Raw genomic sequence first — 17180 nt, forward strand, 5'->3', positions numbered from 1 at the left:
TAGGTAAGAGCAGCTTTACATCATTAGACTACACCAGGCATTGAAAGGCCACATAGCCTGCTGCAGATGTTTAGAAGTTTGGCTATTCAGAAAGCCTGCAAGCTCTGCACTGCTTCCAGCTTGAGATAACAGTTGAGATAACAGCTGCTCCTCACCAAGCTTACATCTCCCAGCCTGGTGTTCCTGCAACGAAGCAAACTCAAGTGCAGTTTCCTATTCTGCAGCATGCACTCAGGAGCACCAGCTAATCCACATTTTCTTTACCGTAGTGTTTTATTTTCTTAAGGACAGGTTAGTGATGTACGGACAGGGACATTGCTATGAAATAGACTCCAGGTAGTAAGAGAAGCACCCCTTGCTTTGTTTTGCCATCCATGGGGAATGGCACATGCCATCTCTCTGGTGGAATGACAGTAACCATCCAGGTGAGGCATCCTTCTCCTCACCTGTGAGGTGCAGCTCAGGATCCTCACCTTCCTCAGCAGTGCCATGGCAGGAGCAGCCAGACACCTTCCTGCAGGCTGCCCCTCAGCAGTGCCATGGCAGGAGCAGCCAGGCTGCAGGGGATTAGGCTGCTGCTTCTTGGGGACATCACAGGAGAGCCACATTGACCTGACAGGCACAGTCTTTTCACAGAGGAGCACTGAACCATGAAATGCCTCTCAAAACACCCACACGTATTTATTCAGAGACACTTCACGGTGAAAAAAATAAATGCATGTTAACAGTGAATCTTTGACCAGCTTGTAGGCAAAGGGCTTTTGGTTTAAGATGCTGTTAAGTGTGTAGGAATAGTGGAATCTCAACATGAGTTACACAATGATCATTTCTGCTACCTCAAGTGTGACAAGCCTCATACATTTAGTGGAAGCTTTATTTGAAGGTGAGCAACTGTTGCTACTTGCACAAAAACATGCAAGAAGTGCAACAGGGAAATTGTAACCAGCCATTTGGAAATTTTCACACTGTCAAATTTGCCACATAGCTTCACAAACCAGCTGTATTTCTGCTGTCAGGGTTACATCACCACAACTGTTGCTGGCTGTCAACACTCAGCAAATGGGTTAGAATAGGACAAGGCAGATGGAGACTTGACATTTCAGGACTGCCTTACCTGCTAGGCTGTAGGTTATTCCAGGGCACACTGTCCTCAGGCTTCTCTGCTAGTGTTATTTTACTTCCTATAAAAAACCTGAACCACAAAATGAGTAATTTATTTTAATTCATATCATATAAAATATCTGAACCACCAAATGAGCAAGGAAGCCTGAGGAAGAGGGCACTCTCCAAGCAATAGAAAATGTGAATTTGAATTCTTAGCAGAAGGAATTGTTCATGAAAAGCTTTTCCTTTTTTTGGGAGGAAGCAATTCAGTTCACTGCAGACTGAATTGCAGTGTTTCTGCACTGGTTCAGCTCAAAGCCAAAGGAAAAGCTGGCTCTTCAGACCAGTTGTGCTGTCAGGTTTCAGACCAAGCTGAACAAAATGGATTTTTCCAGGGTAGCAGTTCCTTTCCCAGGCAAGCTGGAGGTGACAATGTACTAGTTTCAGAACGACAGGCTTCAGGTGGGCTACTTCCCAAAACTGTTACGGCTCACGTGCACTTAGCATGCCCCACACGAGCTGTGCCAACCCAAGTTGCTGTGGCGTGGGTGAGATGGATGGGTGCTCAGTGGTCAAGCAGCACAGCTGATAAAAACTCTCCAGTGCTGCAAGACTTTTCCTGCTGCAGCTTTGTAGTGTGGATAAAGGCAAAGTAGCACAAGAGGAGTGTTGACCTGCTAATCTCAGAGCACCCCACCTCCACTGCAGCCTACACCTCCCACAGCATCTGTAACACTGCCAGACAAGCAAAAAGACAGGAAACAAGGTTTCTTTACATAGTTTGTGAGAGAGACAAGAAATAGTTTTTCACTCTCAGAGAATTGAAGTCCTCTTCCCTCACCTTACCTGCAGCATGTTCTTTTCCTGCCATGTCTGGACACAACTCAGTCAGTAGAGAAAATCATAAGGAAGTCAAATATGGCTTAGGTCAAAGTGCAGTACTGAGTACTGGTCTGTACTACAGATGAAGGTGACAGCAGTGAATTACCCCTTTTGAGGCAAATAAGATGTAGACCTAAGGTCTTTGGGAGAAAGTTACTTTGTGTCTCATTTGGGCAAAACTGAGGCAGCTACAATGCCACAGAATCACAGACTTGTTACGTCTGTGAAAAGACTTGCTAAGTCTCATTAAGTCTCCTTAAGTCTCTTGGAAAAGAACTCTTAAGATCGAATCCAACCATTAGTAAGTATATTTTAGTCAACAGAAAGTAATTTTTTTAGGAAATACATTTTTACTGTGAGCACTGTCTAATAAGACATACTATATCATGCTATAGTATGTATATGCAGACCTATACACTTCCCAACACTTGTGATCTAAGGAGGTTCCTTCTATTGCATGATGTCAATGTGAAAGGCAATTTCTCTTGAGTTCCTCCATTCCAAATTTTCAGTCATTGAGTCACAGCACTGGAAAGCAGAGCAAGACGCTTACCCATCAATTAATTTCCTTTATTTCACAAGCTTTGAATTCAGAAATTGAACCACGACTAGTAGATCTTGATACGGTAGAGTAAGTAAAAATGCATGTGATTACAAAGGAAAAAATTTGTACAAAAACTTTAAAAATCTGACAGCAACTTGGATTATCTGTAAGTACCAAAAATCTCATGCAGAAGGAGAGCACTACTGCCCAGGTGGAGAAATCCCTGCAGGGGTGGCAATGGCATTGGTATGTAAAACATGGCTCTGTCTAAAATGGAACAAGAAGGACACAGACTTGGAATGTACCGAGTGGGAACAGACAGGTGCTACGGAGACCATTTGTCATTACGTGTCCCAATGAGTTTCTGTGTCTTGAGAGAAGTGCTTCTTGGGTTTATAATAAATTAAAGATTAAACAGAAGCTGCCTATACTACTCTACTGCTTACTTTCCAGATGGCCATTTTCTTCCTTCATTAGTGTTTTTGGTGGTGTTTCTCAAATACAGACATTAATCTTGGCATTGTGTCTAGTCAGTTGTTGGCAATGTGTTCTAAAGGGACTCACTCACAGAATGCAACTTGCATAAATAACTCAGTAACATGCATTAACTACTCTAATACAGCGAGAGGGTGCAAAGGAACCATCATTCAGTTACGAGACAAAGCTAAAACCTGTAGTCACTAAAGGGGCAATGGAAGCACCATGCTTTAAGGTGACTATGGCATGAAAGCACAATTGTGAGGCAAGTAGTTCCAAGCAAACACACCACACTATTATCACCTCTTTCTATACAAAAAAAAAAAGAGAAAAACAAAAAAAAAAGAAAAAAAAAGACATTTCGTTTTTTATTTCTGTTAGTACCAAATAAAACTGTGGGCTCGATAACACAGATACTGAAGGGAATGGACATTATTCCCATGATCCTTCATCCTTGTGTTTCTGTCCATCATCATTTCTCAGCCAAGACTGGTAATATTGGAGCGCCCACCAGGAGGTGCCACGATGCGGTGGCCAGTACGACGTGGGTTGTTGTCGTCAATCTGAGCTCCTGCAACAACAGAAAATGAGGAAACAAAGCTGTGAAAAGAATTAAACCATCAGTAGTGAGGTTTTACCTGGCTGTGCTTCCCTCACACAACCATCAGCTAATTTCTCTTGAGCCTGACTGAAGTGCTGAACAGACCTTCAAGGCACATTTCTGTCTTCAATGAGAAGTGGGAGATTATATGCTTAGGATCAGACTAATGCTCACCTTACATGGAAATTGTTTTCCACTTATTTGAAGGGACTTTTCAAACCTGCCTCACTGATTTAAAACAATTACTTCACCTCATTTGAAGGGCTTTTTAAATATTTGCTCTCCTAGGACTTTCTTAGACAAATTTCATTTAGTTTCTGGAGAGAGGATCTGTGAAGTAGGAAAACTCCACCATCAGCTCCCACAAGGGAAAAATCCAATGACTTTCACAACATCATATGAATGTACTATTCACCACTGGGGCTGTAGACTTTTGAAGAATAAGGATTTGACACACTTGTAATTGTCTTCAGAGGACAAGAATTATTTCCAGCAACCCCAAAGGATGATTTTCCAGTCTGTTTCCTTTGTACCATGGAAAATGTTTTGGGCACCAAGAGCAGAGGATAAGAAATACTCCAGTCTGCTTATGAAGAACTTCTGCACATAGTTTATGACCATGGACAAGGACAGTTGCAGTTTCCATGTCTAGTTGCTGGTGCTGCAGCCTGTGAGGGGTCTGAGACTCACAGGTTGCACCAGAGCCAAGTCCCGTTAGCTGTGCACACCAGCAAGGGGCTTCAGTCACATCAACCAGAGAACTCAGCTAATGGCAATGGGCCAGGTAAACAATAGTGAAAGATTGACACAGAGAAAATTTCAGATTGAAAACAGTTTGAATATTTGGCAATATGTAAAATATCACTAGGCAATGAATGAGTAAAAACATGTATATACTTATATATGTGTAAGTATATGCATGTACATGACTATATACAGTCCTTTTATATTTGACTAAAGAATTATAATTGAAATTCATCACCAGTAATCCATACTCACGACTTTAAAAGGTTTCTCATTAGTCAGGCTGACTTACCTGATAAGCTGAAATTGGATTGATGGAGGTTTCTGATTGGTGGGGGCTGGTTTTTGGCAGGGGAAGATTTAGTTGAGGGTGCAGGAGTTGCATATTTTGGCGTAGCTGGGATTTCATACACAGGTCCATCATACATTCCTCTGGAGACTCCTTGCAGTCCTCCCACCTAAAACAAGAGGAGAGTAAAAATCCAGACACTGAATGTTCAGAAAATGCTGCCTAATTATCCTGTAGGAAGAGAGCAGTGAGCACAAAGCTATATTCTGCACTGGATGAATTAACAACACATCTATACTTTATATATAAAGCAAAGTGCAGTCCGGTTTATATATGAAGGAAATTTTAAAGCTTGCTCCCTCCATATACATATACATATATATATATATATATATATATATATTACAAAAGAGTTCCTTATCAGGCTTCCTTCACAATCAAAGGGGAGAAGTAGGATTCAAAAGAACAGGTGTGACCTGTTTATTTTACATAAGATCAGTCACAATGACCTCTTCTCTCTCCATTCAGCTGCCAAGTCCCACTTGGGTTGTAGCACAACTGATACCCACTGTACCAACTGCAGCAATTTCTGTCCTACCTGTATTTCCTCTGCTCCTCCCCTCTGCAGGTCTCATTCTGCAGGTCTCATATTAGAACTCACTGGAAAGCAGTGGCAATTTTTACATTAAATTTCAAAACTTTCTACTTCCTGTCATCAACTACAAAAGCAATTGTATGCTGGACTGTGGCAGGGGATCTGTCTTACAATATTTGCCAATAAAGTATCTGTCATTTGAGCTCTGATTTCAGTTTGAGATCTCTAGATTTTTTTCTGCATGCTTCTTACAAGGAACATTAGAAAAGACAATCAAAAAAAACTTCCCTGGCCTTAAAATTGTAGGAATCTAGGAAATAATATTTTAATAAGAACAGTTCCAGTTTTCAGAAAGAGCCTGAAGCCATTGAATTCAGAATGCAAAGCTCATCAAAGAGATCAGAAATCTGTGTCTTACAAGATTATAGTTTCAGAGAAATTTCCCCAACAGGTTAAAAGTGAAATTAAAATACTATATAGAAAGACACTATTCACAGGGGTTTGATCCAGCTCTCAACGCAATGAGTGCATTTTCCTTGCTTTTGATGACAGGGACATCAGGCTCAGAAGAACCACTGTCTTACAGGCTGAGCCAAAACTAATGCCCAGAAGAGAGGAGCTACCAATCACAGCAATGAATCCATCTTCCAGGGACCCACAAAGGCATGAATTTATACTGCTATCCCTGCTCCAGGGATAAGTTTATACTGCCAACCTGTGCCACTTCAGTTTTGCAGTCCCTTGCCTGAAGTTTTTATATATTCCTCTGTTGTGCACTGACATGTTCATACAGCAGCTGATAAAACCATCAATGAGTTTTTCTGAATACTTCCAGTGAATAAAATTTGATAGTGGGAAAAGAAGTTTGGGCATGAATCTGCTCTCCCTCTTGGCAGGCAGCAGAGGGAGCTGCAGGAGCAAAAATACCAGTCCCTTTGTCTGTTTGCAGACCTTGCCCAAGGATCAAAGATCTCCCAAAATCTAGGCTCACTTGCATGACACAGGTTACTTAATCCAGGTAATTTTGTTCAAGCTCCTGCTAGAAGACACCAATCTATGATAATTGTTTCTATCATGCTGGTTTCACTATTTTGATGGCTTTGTCACTAATTTATGTTGCAGTTCCAGGCACTGAAGCCTTAAGCAGTGAGTGTGAAGAGAAGGCCTGTATCATCTACATGGACAATGTAAAAAAATGCAACACTGATTGGTACCCTGCAAAATTTTTGTGGCTGCATTTGCCTTTTACAATGCCTTTTCTTCTAAGAAGTGCAGGCCTTTCTTCTGCAGCTTGATAGAATTTGAGTAATAAATGATGAAAGATAAAAGCTATCACAGACTATGGTAAATGCCTGGCTGAACAAAATATGAGGTTTAGTCATTTTTTCTCATTACCTGTGCTCACACAGTGACTTTCCTGCTCAGTGACAAGAAGCAATTTCCAAACAACTCCAAACTTGCGTCCAGCCAATTGGTTTTCAACAGACAAGCACTGATATAATTCAAAACCAGAGGTGACACAGAGGTGGAATCTTGGTCATTTCCCAAGCTTTTTATTAAACAGAAGAATTTTCTGAGCCATTAATGCTGCTAATACACAGCTCAGCAAATGCACTAACAATAGTGCAGAAATGCCCAATATAATGAGAATCTCTGGCTGACATGCTTTTCTTCTCTGCAGTGTAGCAGTTCAGTATGCAATTTAAAATTCTGTTTTTACTCTGCCTAACCCTCCCTCACAAAAATCTTTCTCTTTTCCTGAATTTTTAACTGAAAGTAAATTCTATCACTATTCCACCTCTCTTAAAAAGCCTTGACATAAGGCATTGCTGGACATAAGGCAATTATGTCAGCTGGCAATTATATGTTCTACCTGCTGAAGTGCTAATACTAAGTTAGAAGAGTTCACAATTTCAACCAGTTTTGAGCAAGTCATATACAGTCCACCTCATACGGACTTTTAACAATATTAAAAACAGATGCTACTGTGCTTCCAAGAGGGTTTGGCTGCAAAGAAGATTCAAGAGGATGTGACATTACCTTATTCCTGATTTTGATGCGCTGGTACAGATACTCAGGGAAAGGTTTGCGAGGGATGAAGCGGCCCATTCCCTTATTGACGTGCAGGTTTCCATCCTCAAACACAATCTTCCCTTGGCTTATGACCACAAGTGGGGCACCATGGCACTCCATTCCTTCAAAGATGTTGTACTCAATGGCCTGAGGATCAACCAGCATATTCACTACCAAGACCTCTTTCCATTGGTAATTTACAATATGTACATTTGTAGTCATAGTTTTAGACAACTGCCATTAAGAAGTGTATAAAATTGTTTTGTGTGAAGGAAAAGCAATGCATTTTGATATGAAATTATTTTAAAGGATCTTTCTGATAAGACTTTCCTGGACAAGACATTTCCTTCCAGTTTTTCATTTTCCATCAAGGATTTGTTTTTGAAAATTTGCTGTACCTAACCAGAGCATTTAGAACACTGATAACCCTAATAAGAAGGAAAATTGTGACTCAGGTTCTGGATGACCAGAGCACGTGGTCCCACTGTGCATCTGCTGTTATTGCGCAAGCAAATTTCAAAGAGGCCAGCACACATATTTCTGTCTGAAAAAGCCCAGAAAAGCCCAGGAAGGTCTTGATCTAAATGGGAATGACAGGGCAGGTGGTTATTACTTTCTTGAAAATACAGAGAGATCCCAAGACAGAGAAACGGAAACTGAATCACCCAAATTTATTTTTAAAGGTTTATAAATGTTTTGGTCTTTTAATATAAAAATGCAATACTGGATATCCAGTAAAACTTCTGGAAGAATTCCCCATACAAAGGGCCAAAGCACTAAACAGTAAAATAACAGCTTTGGGATAGACAACACAAAACCTATCAGAGTCAAAATGAAAGCAACTGTCAGTCACTGGTTCTCTGCACTGGGAGCAAAGAAATATGCAGCAAAGCTCTGGCATTAAACAGAACATTCCATCCATTAAGTTGATTAGAGCTGTATTATCAAAGTATCATCTGTCATAGTTTAGAATACTGTTAATTTAATTGTGCAATTTATAATTTCAGGCGTTTTTTAGGTAATTAACCATCTGTCATAGTTTAGGATACTGTTAATTTAATTGTGCAATTTATAATTTCAGCGTTTTTAGGTAAGAAAAAAAAAGCTGGTTTTAAATTTATTCTCACAACCTTATGAACCTCAGCTGCAGAGCTGCTGATTCACACCTCTTTACAGGTCTGCCAAAAGCATGCAAAAAACAAATAGTGCAAGGTATATGTAGAGAGAAAATAAATACTTCCTGATCACAATGCTTCCAACATAGGACTTCAATACTCTCATGTCCTGAAACATTTACCCATTTCAGAACAGGAGTAGGCAGTTACCCCCTCCTCAGCATCCTGTGCTATTGGTGTTCACATGATTTAGGTCAACAGCTGAAAAACAACAGTGACATTTCTTTTTTCTTGCTGGTTTTCATTTCCTCCTTACCGATTTATGGCTTTTGGCTGTTATAGTCTTCACCTTGTCAGGGTCCCAAATAACAACATCAGCATCGGATCCTACAGCAATCCGGCCTTTCCTTGGATACAGATTAAAGATTTTGGCAGCATTGGTGCTGGTGACAGCTACAAACTGGCTCTCATCCATCTTGCCTGTGGCCTAAAAGACAATGTGATTTGAGCAAAACATGCTTATGAAATCACGATTTACTATTCAGAGTACTGAAAGGTCAGGGAGATATTGGAAAGCATCCCTTTATAGATATGGTGATCTTGCATGAACCAGAGATTGTACCACACAGGACTTTCTGTACAGCTCTTTAATTGGAAGTTTAAAATAAATGAGTGTGTTACTGCAGGCATTGCAAAGGACAGCCAGTGAAACTTTAGTGCACATGATACCACCAAGGTGCTCAGCTATCTGGTGCTCAGCTATCAAGATGCTCAGCTACCCTTTCTCTACACACTGAGGCCTAACAGTTTTGTTGTTAGTCCTAGCAATTTCTATTTAAATATTTAAGCAGTTTTAAATCAGAGAAATTCATATGAGTGTTACGAGATGTAACAAAAGATCAAGATTACAACACTTTTGGGAACAGTTATTGCAATTAAGTCCATTCTATTAATTATCATTATTGTCAGATCTATACATCTAAGTAATACAACCAATTATAAAGTCCTTGCCTGGAGAAATGTCATCACCAATAGAACTTAGCATACAGTCAGTGATAGTAACTGCAACTGTACAGAACAGCATTTTGATTTCTCAGTAGAGTATTTTGGGGTCTGCCTTGGCAATGAGCAAGAACAATGTTCTAAGGAAGAACAACAGTGCCAAGCCTTTTATTATTAGATGAAAACTTATTTCCTGCTTGGTAAAATACAAGGTTTGTAAAGTATAAGCTACTCAGTGGTGCAGGACTGAATGTTATCACTTGTAAATCTCATGTTGCAGCCTATCCTGCAGTTCTTTCCCATTGAAGGAACAACAAAAGAAAATATCAGCAGCTGGCTGTGCTTTGCTTGCTTCCCTACTTTGCTCCTACATGGCAGGTATCTGAAGCTGCTTCTGTGCTTGGAATCTCAATAGCTGTTCCTGAATAAAGTGGTTATGAAATAGAGTTTGGGAGACGTGCTTATCACAGCACTGTAAATACTGCCACTTCCCAGTCTGCAATGTGCATTTGACACAATGCAGTGAGTGTGTGTGAGCGTGCAGGGTGTGCACGTGGAGACAGACAGTAAAGGGAGAGTATCATTATACATTAGAATCCATGGAACTGTCAAAAAATTCCTGACTTATACCGGCACTCCACTGCAAAGCATGCCAGTGTGAATTACGTGCAACGCTCTCCTTCAAAGCATTTCATCACTTTGCCTCAGGCTCAGCTGCCATCCATTTGTAATTTTTCAAAAACGATGAGACACTTCCCAAATTCAAACAATTCATTCATCACGTTTATATGAGGTCCACTTCAAAACCATTAAATTGCTCCAGATACCACATCTCTCAGAAGCCTCTGCTCTGGCACTAAGGGAAAATAGAGCAATGGAGTCTGGGAAGCCTCAGGTCTAATGAAAGACAATACTATTGCAGTATCAGAATTGAAACACAGTCCTGAGTTAAAAAAAAACTGGAAGAGTTTTTGAAATAAGCAATTCACCTCACAGTAGCATTCTCTCAGGGAATTCTCAGAAATATATCAGAAAGTCACTTAAGCAATGGCCAAGAGTCTCTTGGCTTACATTATTCAGCCAACACTCAATTTCCTTTTAGTCTATAAAAGGAAGTAATTACTTACTACAGCCTTGTCCCAGACAACAGTCATCCTTTCCTCAATTCCATTGACCCCTTCAGGAATCATAGTGAAGTTGTCCTTTCCAATGGCTTTCTGGGCAGTGCTATAGGGGCAATGTCCACTTCCCGTCACCTGCAGGTCCCCACTGTGGAGTTAACACACAGAAGGTTTAGACCAGGCATCACCAAGGTGACCTTGGTCTCAGACAGGCTGTGAATGGACCTTTCAAGCCTTTCAAGCCACCAGAGGCACAGGCAGTAAATCATGCCAGCAGCCTTTCTGTGCTGGCTACAGATCACTGGGAGTACCAATGGCACTGGACATCTCCACTTTCCCCCAGGAGCACCCTGGACTCCAGGATTACAGCCCCCTCCAACTCCAGGCTGCTTATCACCAGAGATCAGGCAAAAGCACACTAACCAGGACTAAGGATTACTCCAGGATTAAGGAAATGATCAGAAGCTTCTATGAAATGTCTGCCACTCTCAAGATAAATTAATTCACAACCACATTAAAAAATAATGGCAAATTTCACAGTGTAAAGTCATGAGCTTCAAACTCCTGCATTTCTCTCCTACACATGTATTTTTCATGCAAAACTTACATGAATACTTCTCATATGACCTTCCAAAACAGAAGCAAGAAAATAAAAATATTTTTATCAGGTAGTTTTCTAATTAAACACCAAAACACATAGTGCAAGTCAAACACATGCTCTGGATTTATCTGACTTAAGAGTCTTACACAGAAAAAGGCATGGAGAAAAATGCTAAAAGAGCTACCATTTATCATGCTTTTATTTAAAAGGTTGGGTTTTTCAGCCTAGGGAATTTTTTTTTTTTGGCAGAGAGCAGAACTGGATCACAGCTGCTCCTGAAAATAAGGAGGAACATAATCAATATGCAGAATCTTGCCAAAATAGAAAGTCAAAAAAGAAGATTCTCCAATATCCACAGGAAACGTGATATTTTTAGCTCTTGATTAAACTTACAAGAGGTAAGCACATTAGAACTCACTATGATTTCCCTTCCATCACTCTGTAAGTCCTCAAGAGCCTGTCATCTTTTTCTTTAACTGATAATATAAATTCCAGCTCTAAAACTGAATTATTCTGGTCCACAAATCTAGATCCAACAAGCTAACAAATAGACAAGTACAGAAGAAAAAAGTGTCACATGTGAGTAATTCTAATGCCATTTTCTAGGCTGCCAGCCCTAATGATTGCTGATAGAGAAGAGTCCTTGGTCTCTTTTCTGGTTCTTCATCATGCTCACAAGCCATCCATCCAGTTTTCAGCAGAAGCCAAACCATGAATTCAGTACAGAAAAGGTTGCTATGCTTTAGCTGGTCCTGATTGTTAATGACTGCCTGGTGTTACTACTAGGATTAAGCCAATTTCATCAGTTAAACGTTCATTTAATTTAACACAACAATAAAGTCAGAAGGTTGCAATGCCATTTCTTAATTTTTGATGCTTTTATAATCAGCAAAGCTTCCTGTGGCATCTCTCCTTTCCACACACTGATACAACCATGAAAACCTGACTGTCACAGCCAGGCCCTGTATCACTGCCCACTTCTCTGAGGTTATGCTGTGCTTCTAACACCACACTACAAATTCCCAAACTTGAAAGATAAGATGGGTTTGCTTTCTTAACTCCATATTCCCTCTTCTCTGACATTTAATAACATTATTGATATGAACTGCACTCCCCAGTCAAATCAATAGAAGACTTCTGAAACTGAAGTGTGTCACTTGAGAGCTTCCCATGCCTGGTTAACCCACAAGCACTCCTCCTGTGTGGACACACTCTACTATCAAATGGGGGATAAGCATTACAACAACTAAAAAACTGAGAGACAACAAGGGATCACCATGAAATAAATGCCAGATCAATACCTTGTCATCTTATTCTTCCCCTTAAACAAGATTTTCGTGGCAAGTTGCATCTTCTGTGTAGCACCAAGATCTCACATCTCTGTTTCACAAGAGGTGGCACATCACAGCTGCAGCAATGCAGCAGCACACCATGCAAGATCAAAGCTAACTCAAGTGCATGGCCCACAGATGACACAAGGACCTAATCTCATGAGGCAAATTCAATTTGCACATCCCACGAGACATGATGGGGTTTTATATATTCAGCTCTTCAGTGGAAAATCAACACATCAAATCATTCAGCTTTCTGTGGAGAAGAGCACAAGCAGTGTGCTGTATGCTTGCAAAGGAAGGATGTTGTAGGGATTTTTAATGAATGTAAAATATTGGTATCCAAATCAACAGTGTAATAGAAACATGAAATACTGTCTTTACCATCATCCGTGCATAAAATTCCCCATGAATGCAGAGCAGACTGATACAATATACAGTTCTTTTTAGTTTCACAGTATGGATTTGAAGTATTAAAACTGAAAGCAGGCTAAGCTGCTGTCATTTAAGATCTAGGACTTTAAGCCACTAGAAAAAAAAAAGCCATTTTTGCATGCTTGGAGAATAATGAAAACTTCTGTAAGTCCTCGGTTTGTCTTTCTGATGTTAGTTTTAAAAAGTCATTATTTGGATTCCAATTCTAAATATGTTCTTGCTAATCTGCTTTGACCCACATACTATTATTTTGGGACTCTCTTCTAGAAAGCATATATAGCTACTCTAAGAGAGTAAGGAATCAAACATTTTGATACACATTTACATGTGCTGGCTAACAGCCTTACCCTTACACAGTGAGCTTCACCCTTTACAGTGCTGATAGTGATGAATCAGACCAAGAAAGTAATTTTTTTCTCAGTCTTTATTTGGAACAGAAATCTCAGCTATGGAAAAAACATTTTTGCCATCTGACTGCCAGAAGAGAACTGCTGTGAATTCTTACCAGAGCCACACGTAACTCAGAACTCAACTGCAGCATCTTTAGAGAAGTTGAGTTAAAGCCTGGGTAGGCTCTGGGCTGCACAGCCTGACCCATCATGTGGCACTGACTGATGGCATCTTCCTGTCCCTTGTGTGTGCCCACCCAGCTCCCAGGCAGCTGCTCTGAAGATGGTCACTTTCAAGGTTCAAATTTCACTGTCCAGGGCATGGGAAACCCCAGAAAGGGGAGGCTGGAGCTGAGGGGGGTGCCACCACATGAAGGTAAATAAGGATATGAATGGTAAGTTGAGTTCCTCACTCCAGCCCTAGCAATCTGACCTGGTGGGGCTTCAGCTGTGAATTTCTATATCATTCCAGAGCAGATGGTCTTCTGCTTAAGCTAAAGACCCACAGTTGGCTACAGGCAGGAAATACTTTCAGAGATGGGTTTACAGTCTGGGTTTCTGGCAAAGCATTGCTGCTATCTTCTTTTCTATATGAGAAAGACCCTTCTTCCTCTGCTGTCCACATTCCTTTCACCTACCTAGTGATTAAATTGTCCCTGCCAACCTGAAGGTAGTCAGCTCACATCCCTGTCCTGTCAAGAGATGGCCTTCAGTCTCCAGCTGTCTCCATCCAAATCCCCTCACTGTCTCCTTTGTAATTCACTCTGTTTCCTTTGTAATTCACTCTAGCCTCTTTCTCCTGACATACCTGCTCAACATGTACCACTTATCTTTGCCTTTTTCCAGCTGGAGGACCCCAGAGCCCATAAAGACACCAGGCAAGCTAAAATAAGAAGCCTGCAAAAACTGGATATGAGGAAACTTGTATGATTTTGGTCCCTCCTAGATGAAGACAAACTACCAAGTCAGAATTTTTCAATATGCAGGAGATAAACCCACCAAATTCTGCTACTAACACAAGTTAGTTTAGAACAAACCAATTTTCAGAACTCACAGCTGAAAGCTCTGCACCAGCTTTGACAAAAATTGCCCCAAGAAATTTTTCTTGGTTCTAGGTATCTCTGCATTCAGGAACAGCCCTGAAACTGTTCTTGTCAAATATGACTGGGGCTTAAAACTGAGTCTGTTCTCTAAGATGGGGATGTATCCACCAGGCTTTTGCTGATGCTGGACAGTGAGGATGTCATCCCATCATATATCAAAAATTCAGCTGAAGAAAACTGAAAACTAGGGAAAAGGCCAGTTTGAAATCCTGACAATCTAGTTGTACAACCAGGAATCACTTGAAAAGCAGAAATAAAAAGAATTAATTCCTGAACAGCCAGCAACTGGCTCTTTATCAAGACAACCAGCAACTGGAGTGTCCATGACTGCTCACTTGACTGACAGCCTAAGCATAAGGATATAAATATCCCTGGTTTTCTAAGTCCTTTCTCTGCTGTTTCATGTGTGAGTCTGGTCTAAAGGAAACCAGGATGATTCCCAGATGCTTCATGCCATATGGCTTTTGCACTTGCCTCACCATCATACTGTTAAAAAAAACAGGAAGTCTTACCATGCTAAGAGCGAATTTAAGTGGTCTGGAGTGGTAGGGTCAGGGCTCAGAGGTGGTGAGGTCACAAAAGCTGCAGCCTTGGCCCAGTTTTTGCTCCAGTAATGTGTCCCATCTGTCCCCAGGCTGGCAGTGATCGGCTCTCCAAAAACAAGGGGACCTTGGAGAAAGCAAGGATATACAGGAACTAAGTACAGCCCACTCTCTCTTCAGCATGACGCTGCCTGCTGCATGCAGCCATGTATAATTCACACATTGCTACATGGCTAGCACAGCTCCCAGGAAATTAAACAGCCCTGGCTTTGTCTGTATGATAAAAAATTAATCAGGAGTCTCTCTGAGCTCTACATGCTTTTGATCAGCCTATTTACAAATCTTTCTTTCTAATCCAGAAGGAGACAGTTCAGACCCACTTTTAATTGGTACTGTTTTAATCACAGCCACGTTGCTCCAATTTGGAGAGTACTGGATGGTGGATCACTTCAACAGGCAGATGCCTTTTTACTACTCCCAGGTTGGGCACAGCACCAACAGACAGCAGCATATGGTCCCCTGCACCACACTCCAAGTCTCCAAGAATACAAACATCAAGACAATAATTTGCTCTTTGGCTTCTCCATATTGCTCACAAGCTTTGTAGTCCCAGCCAGCAGAACAGTCCTGACTTGTAAAAGCAGCTTCAGAAGCAGCTGCCTTCAGGCTCACAAGGCCCTTTTGGGTGCTTTGTAACCTGGATCCCACCACAGCCCCAGCAAGCAGGGCTGACCTGCAGTACCCATCAGAGGGGCTCACTTCCAGCAGCAAGGCCAGGAGTGAGCTCCAAGCATCTCTGACAGCGGGGTCACTGCCCAAGCCACATCTCAGAACAGCTGAAATACTGACATGGAGGATGTGCCATTAGGAATAAAGTATCTCCTTCCCATGAACAGAGATATAGCAATCTAAGGGAAAAGTAAAAGGCAAAACAGGATAGAGAAGAGTTACAATTCAGTCTTCAAGAGGACAGTTTTTGGGAGAGTTTCTCAACTTAAAAATATAAAAGGATTTTCCCTCATCCTTCCCAGCCATAAATATTTAGTCTGCAATGGTGTTGCCATTGTTTGATAACCTCTCCCTATAGCCTGTCATTTGGGTCCAGACATACAGGTTTTTTCACTGAGTTTCTATTCAACAAAAAAAATGAGTTTGGGAGAGCAAAGAAAGTCACTTACCTCTCTTCCTGGCCAGTGCAATGATATCAGCTGCACTCTTACTCATCACCTTAGTGATGTACACTGGGCAGTTGATTCGACTGGCAATCGTGATGGCACGGAAAACTGCTTCTGCTTCAAGCTGAGCAAAACAAGGAGGGAAAAGTTAACTGCAAATGCAGTCTGAAGAAAAAATCAGCTGGAGGACTGTGCCATATTTCTAACTGTTCAGCAACAACTCTTCAGGGGTTGACTCTACTTTTTCCATACAGAGAAACACAGTGCTGGGAACTGAGGGGCTAACCCAACCCCAAACACTGGGCACTAGCAGTAACCACAGCCAGGCTGTACTCACTAGCAGGGTACAGCTGCCCCAGCACAAACACAGTTTCCTGGCTCCCTGCACCCCAGGAAAGCTCATGCCCAAGCAGCTGATGCACTTTTCTCCTTCTTACTTTCCTCCCACCTTCCTGTTTAAGACTCCTACCCTGCAGCTGAAAGGAGAACTAAGCAAGAAAACTTTGGCCCTGCTTGGAGACAACCTCTGAGCTCCCCCGGCAGCTTTCCCTAATCTTTACATAATGGTGACAGTGAATGTAAAGAATTCTCTAACAGCAACTTCAGCACTATGGACTGAATTTAGCCCATAATCCACAGAAGCCTTTGAAGCAGTGCCCAGCAAGTCCCCTCTGTCAGCAAGAGTAAAGGCAATCTCCTCCCAGGGAGCCATCTGGGACGTAGGCACACAAAGAAAGCATCTTCAGATGGAGGAGCAGTGTTTCCCAGCAGCTCTGGAGACTCCTTCTCCCAACCATCCTTCCCAGATGGACTCACAGTATTGGCATTTTAATACGAAAAACCCTGTTGCAACTGAAAATAGTGACTGAGTGGTACAGAAATTTCTGTGCCAGAATTTTTCTAGAAAAGTTGAGCTTCTTAGACCTTCCAGAACCACATGGCTTAATCTTTTACAGTTTTGTAAAATATTTTTTCTTTAAATCAGACTGCTCCACTTTGTCCTAGGACTTGTATCAAAATATTTCCCCTGGAAACCCCAAATGCACCTTTAGAGAGC

At 41.3% G+C, this 17180-nt stretch overlaps 1 protein-coding gene across 2 annotated transcripts in view; it reads right to left on the reverse strand.

Annotated features, from left to right (window-relative positions):
• Positions 1 to 2541: 2541 nt before the first annotated feature.
• CRMP1 (collapsin response mediator protein 1) overlaps positions 2542 to 17180 on the reverse strand; it is a 51991-nt gene continuing 37352 nt past the window's right edge. For both annotated transcript variants that reach the window (XM_039728935.1, XM_039728936.1), the window contains exons 8-14: positions 16127 to 16247; positions 14919 to 15075; positions 10554 to 10695; positions 8741 to 8911; positions 7277 to 7456; positions 4645 to 4810; positions 2542 to 3578 (exon numbers count right to left, since the gene is read on the reverse strand). In XM_039728935.1, the coding sequence (XP_039584869.1) occupies positions 3487 to 3578; positions 4645 to 4810; positions 7277 to 7456; positions 8741 to 8911; positions 10554 to 10695; positions 14919 to 15075; positions 16127 to 16247 (1029 nt within the window). In that variant the 3' untranslated portion in view covers positions 2542 to 3486. The remainder of the gene's footprint in view (positions 3579 to 4644; positions 4811 to 7276; positions 7457 to 8740; positions 8912 to 10553; positions 10696 to 14918; positions 15076 to 16126; positions 16248 to 17180) is intronic.

The sequence above is a fragment of the Passer montanus genome, unplaced genomic scaffold (genome assembly GCF_014805655.1).
Source record: "Passer montanus isolate IOZ18808 unplaced genomic scaffold, ASM1480565v1 scaffold67, whole genome shotgun sequence".
Classification (NCBI taxonomy): Eukaryota; Metazoa; Chordata; class Aves; order Passeriformes; family Passeridae; genus Passer; species Passer montanus.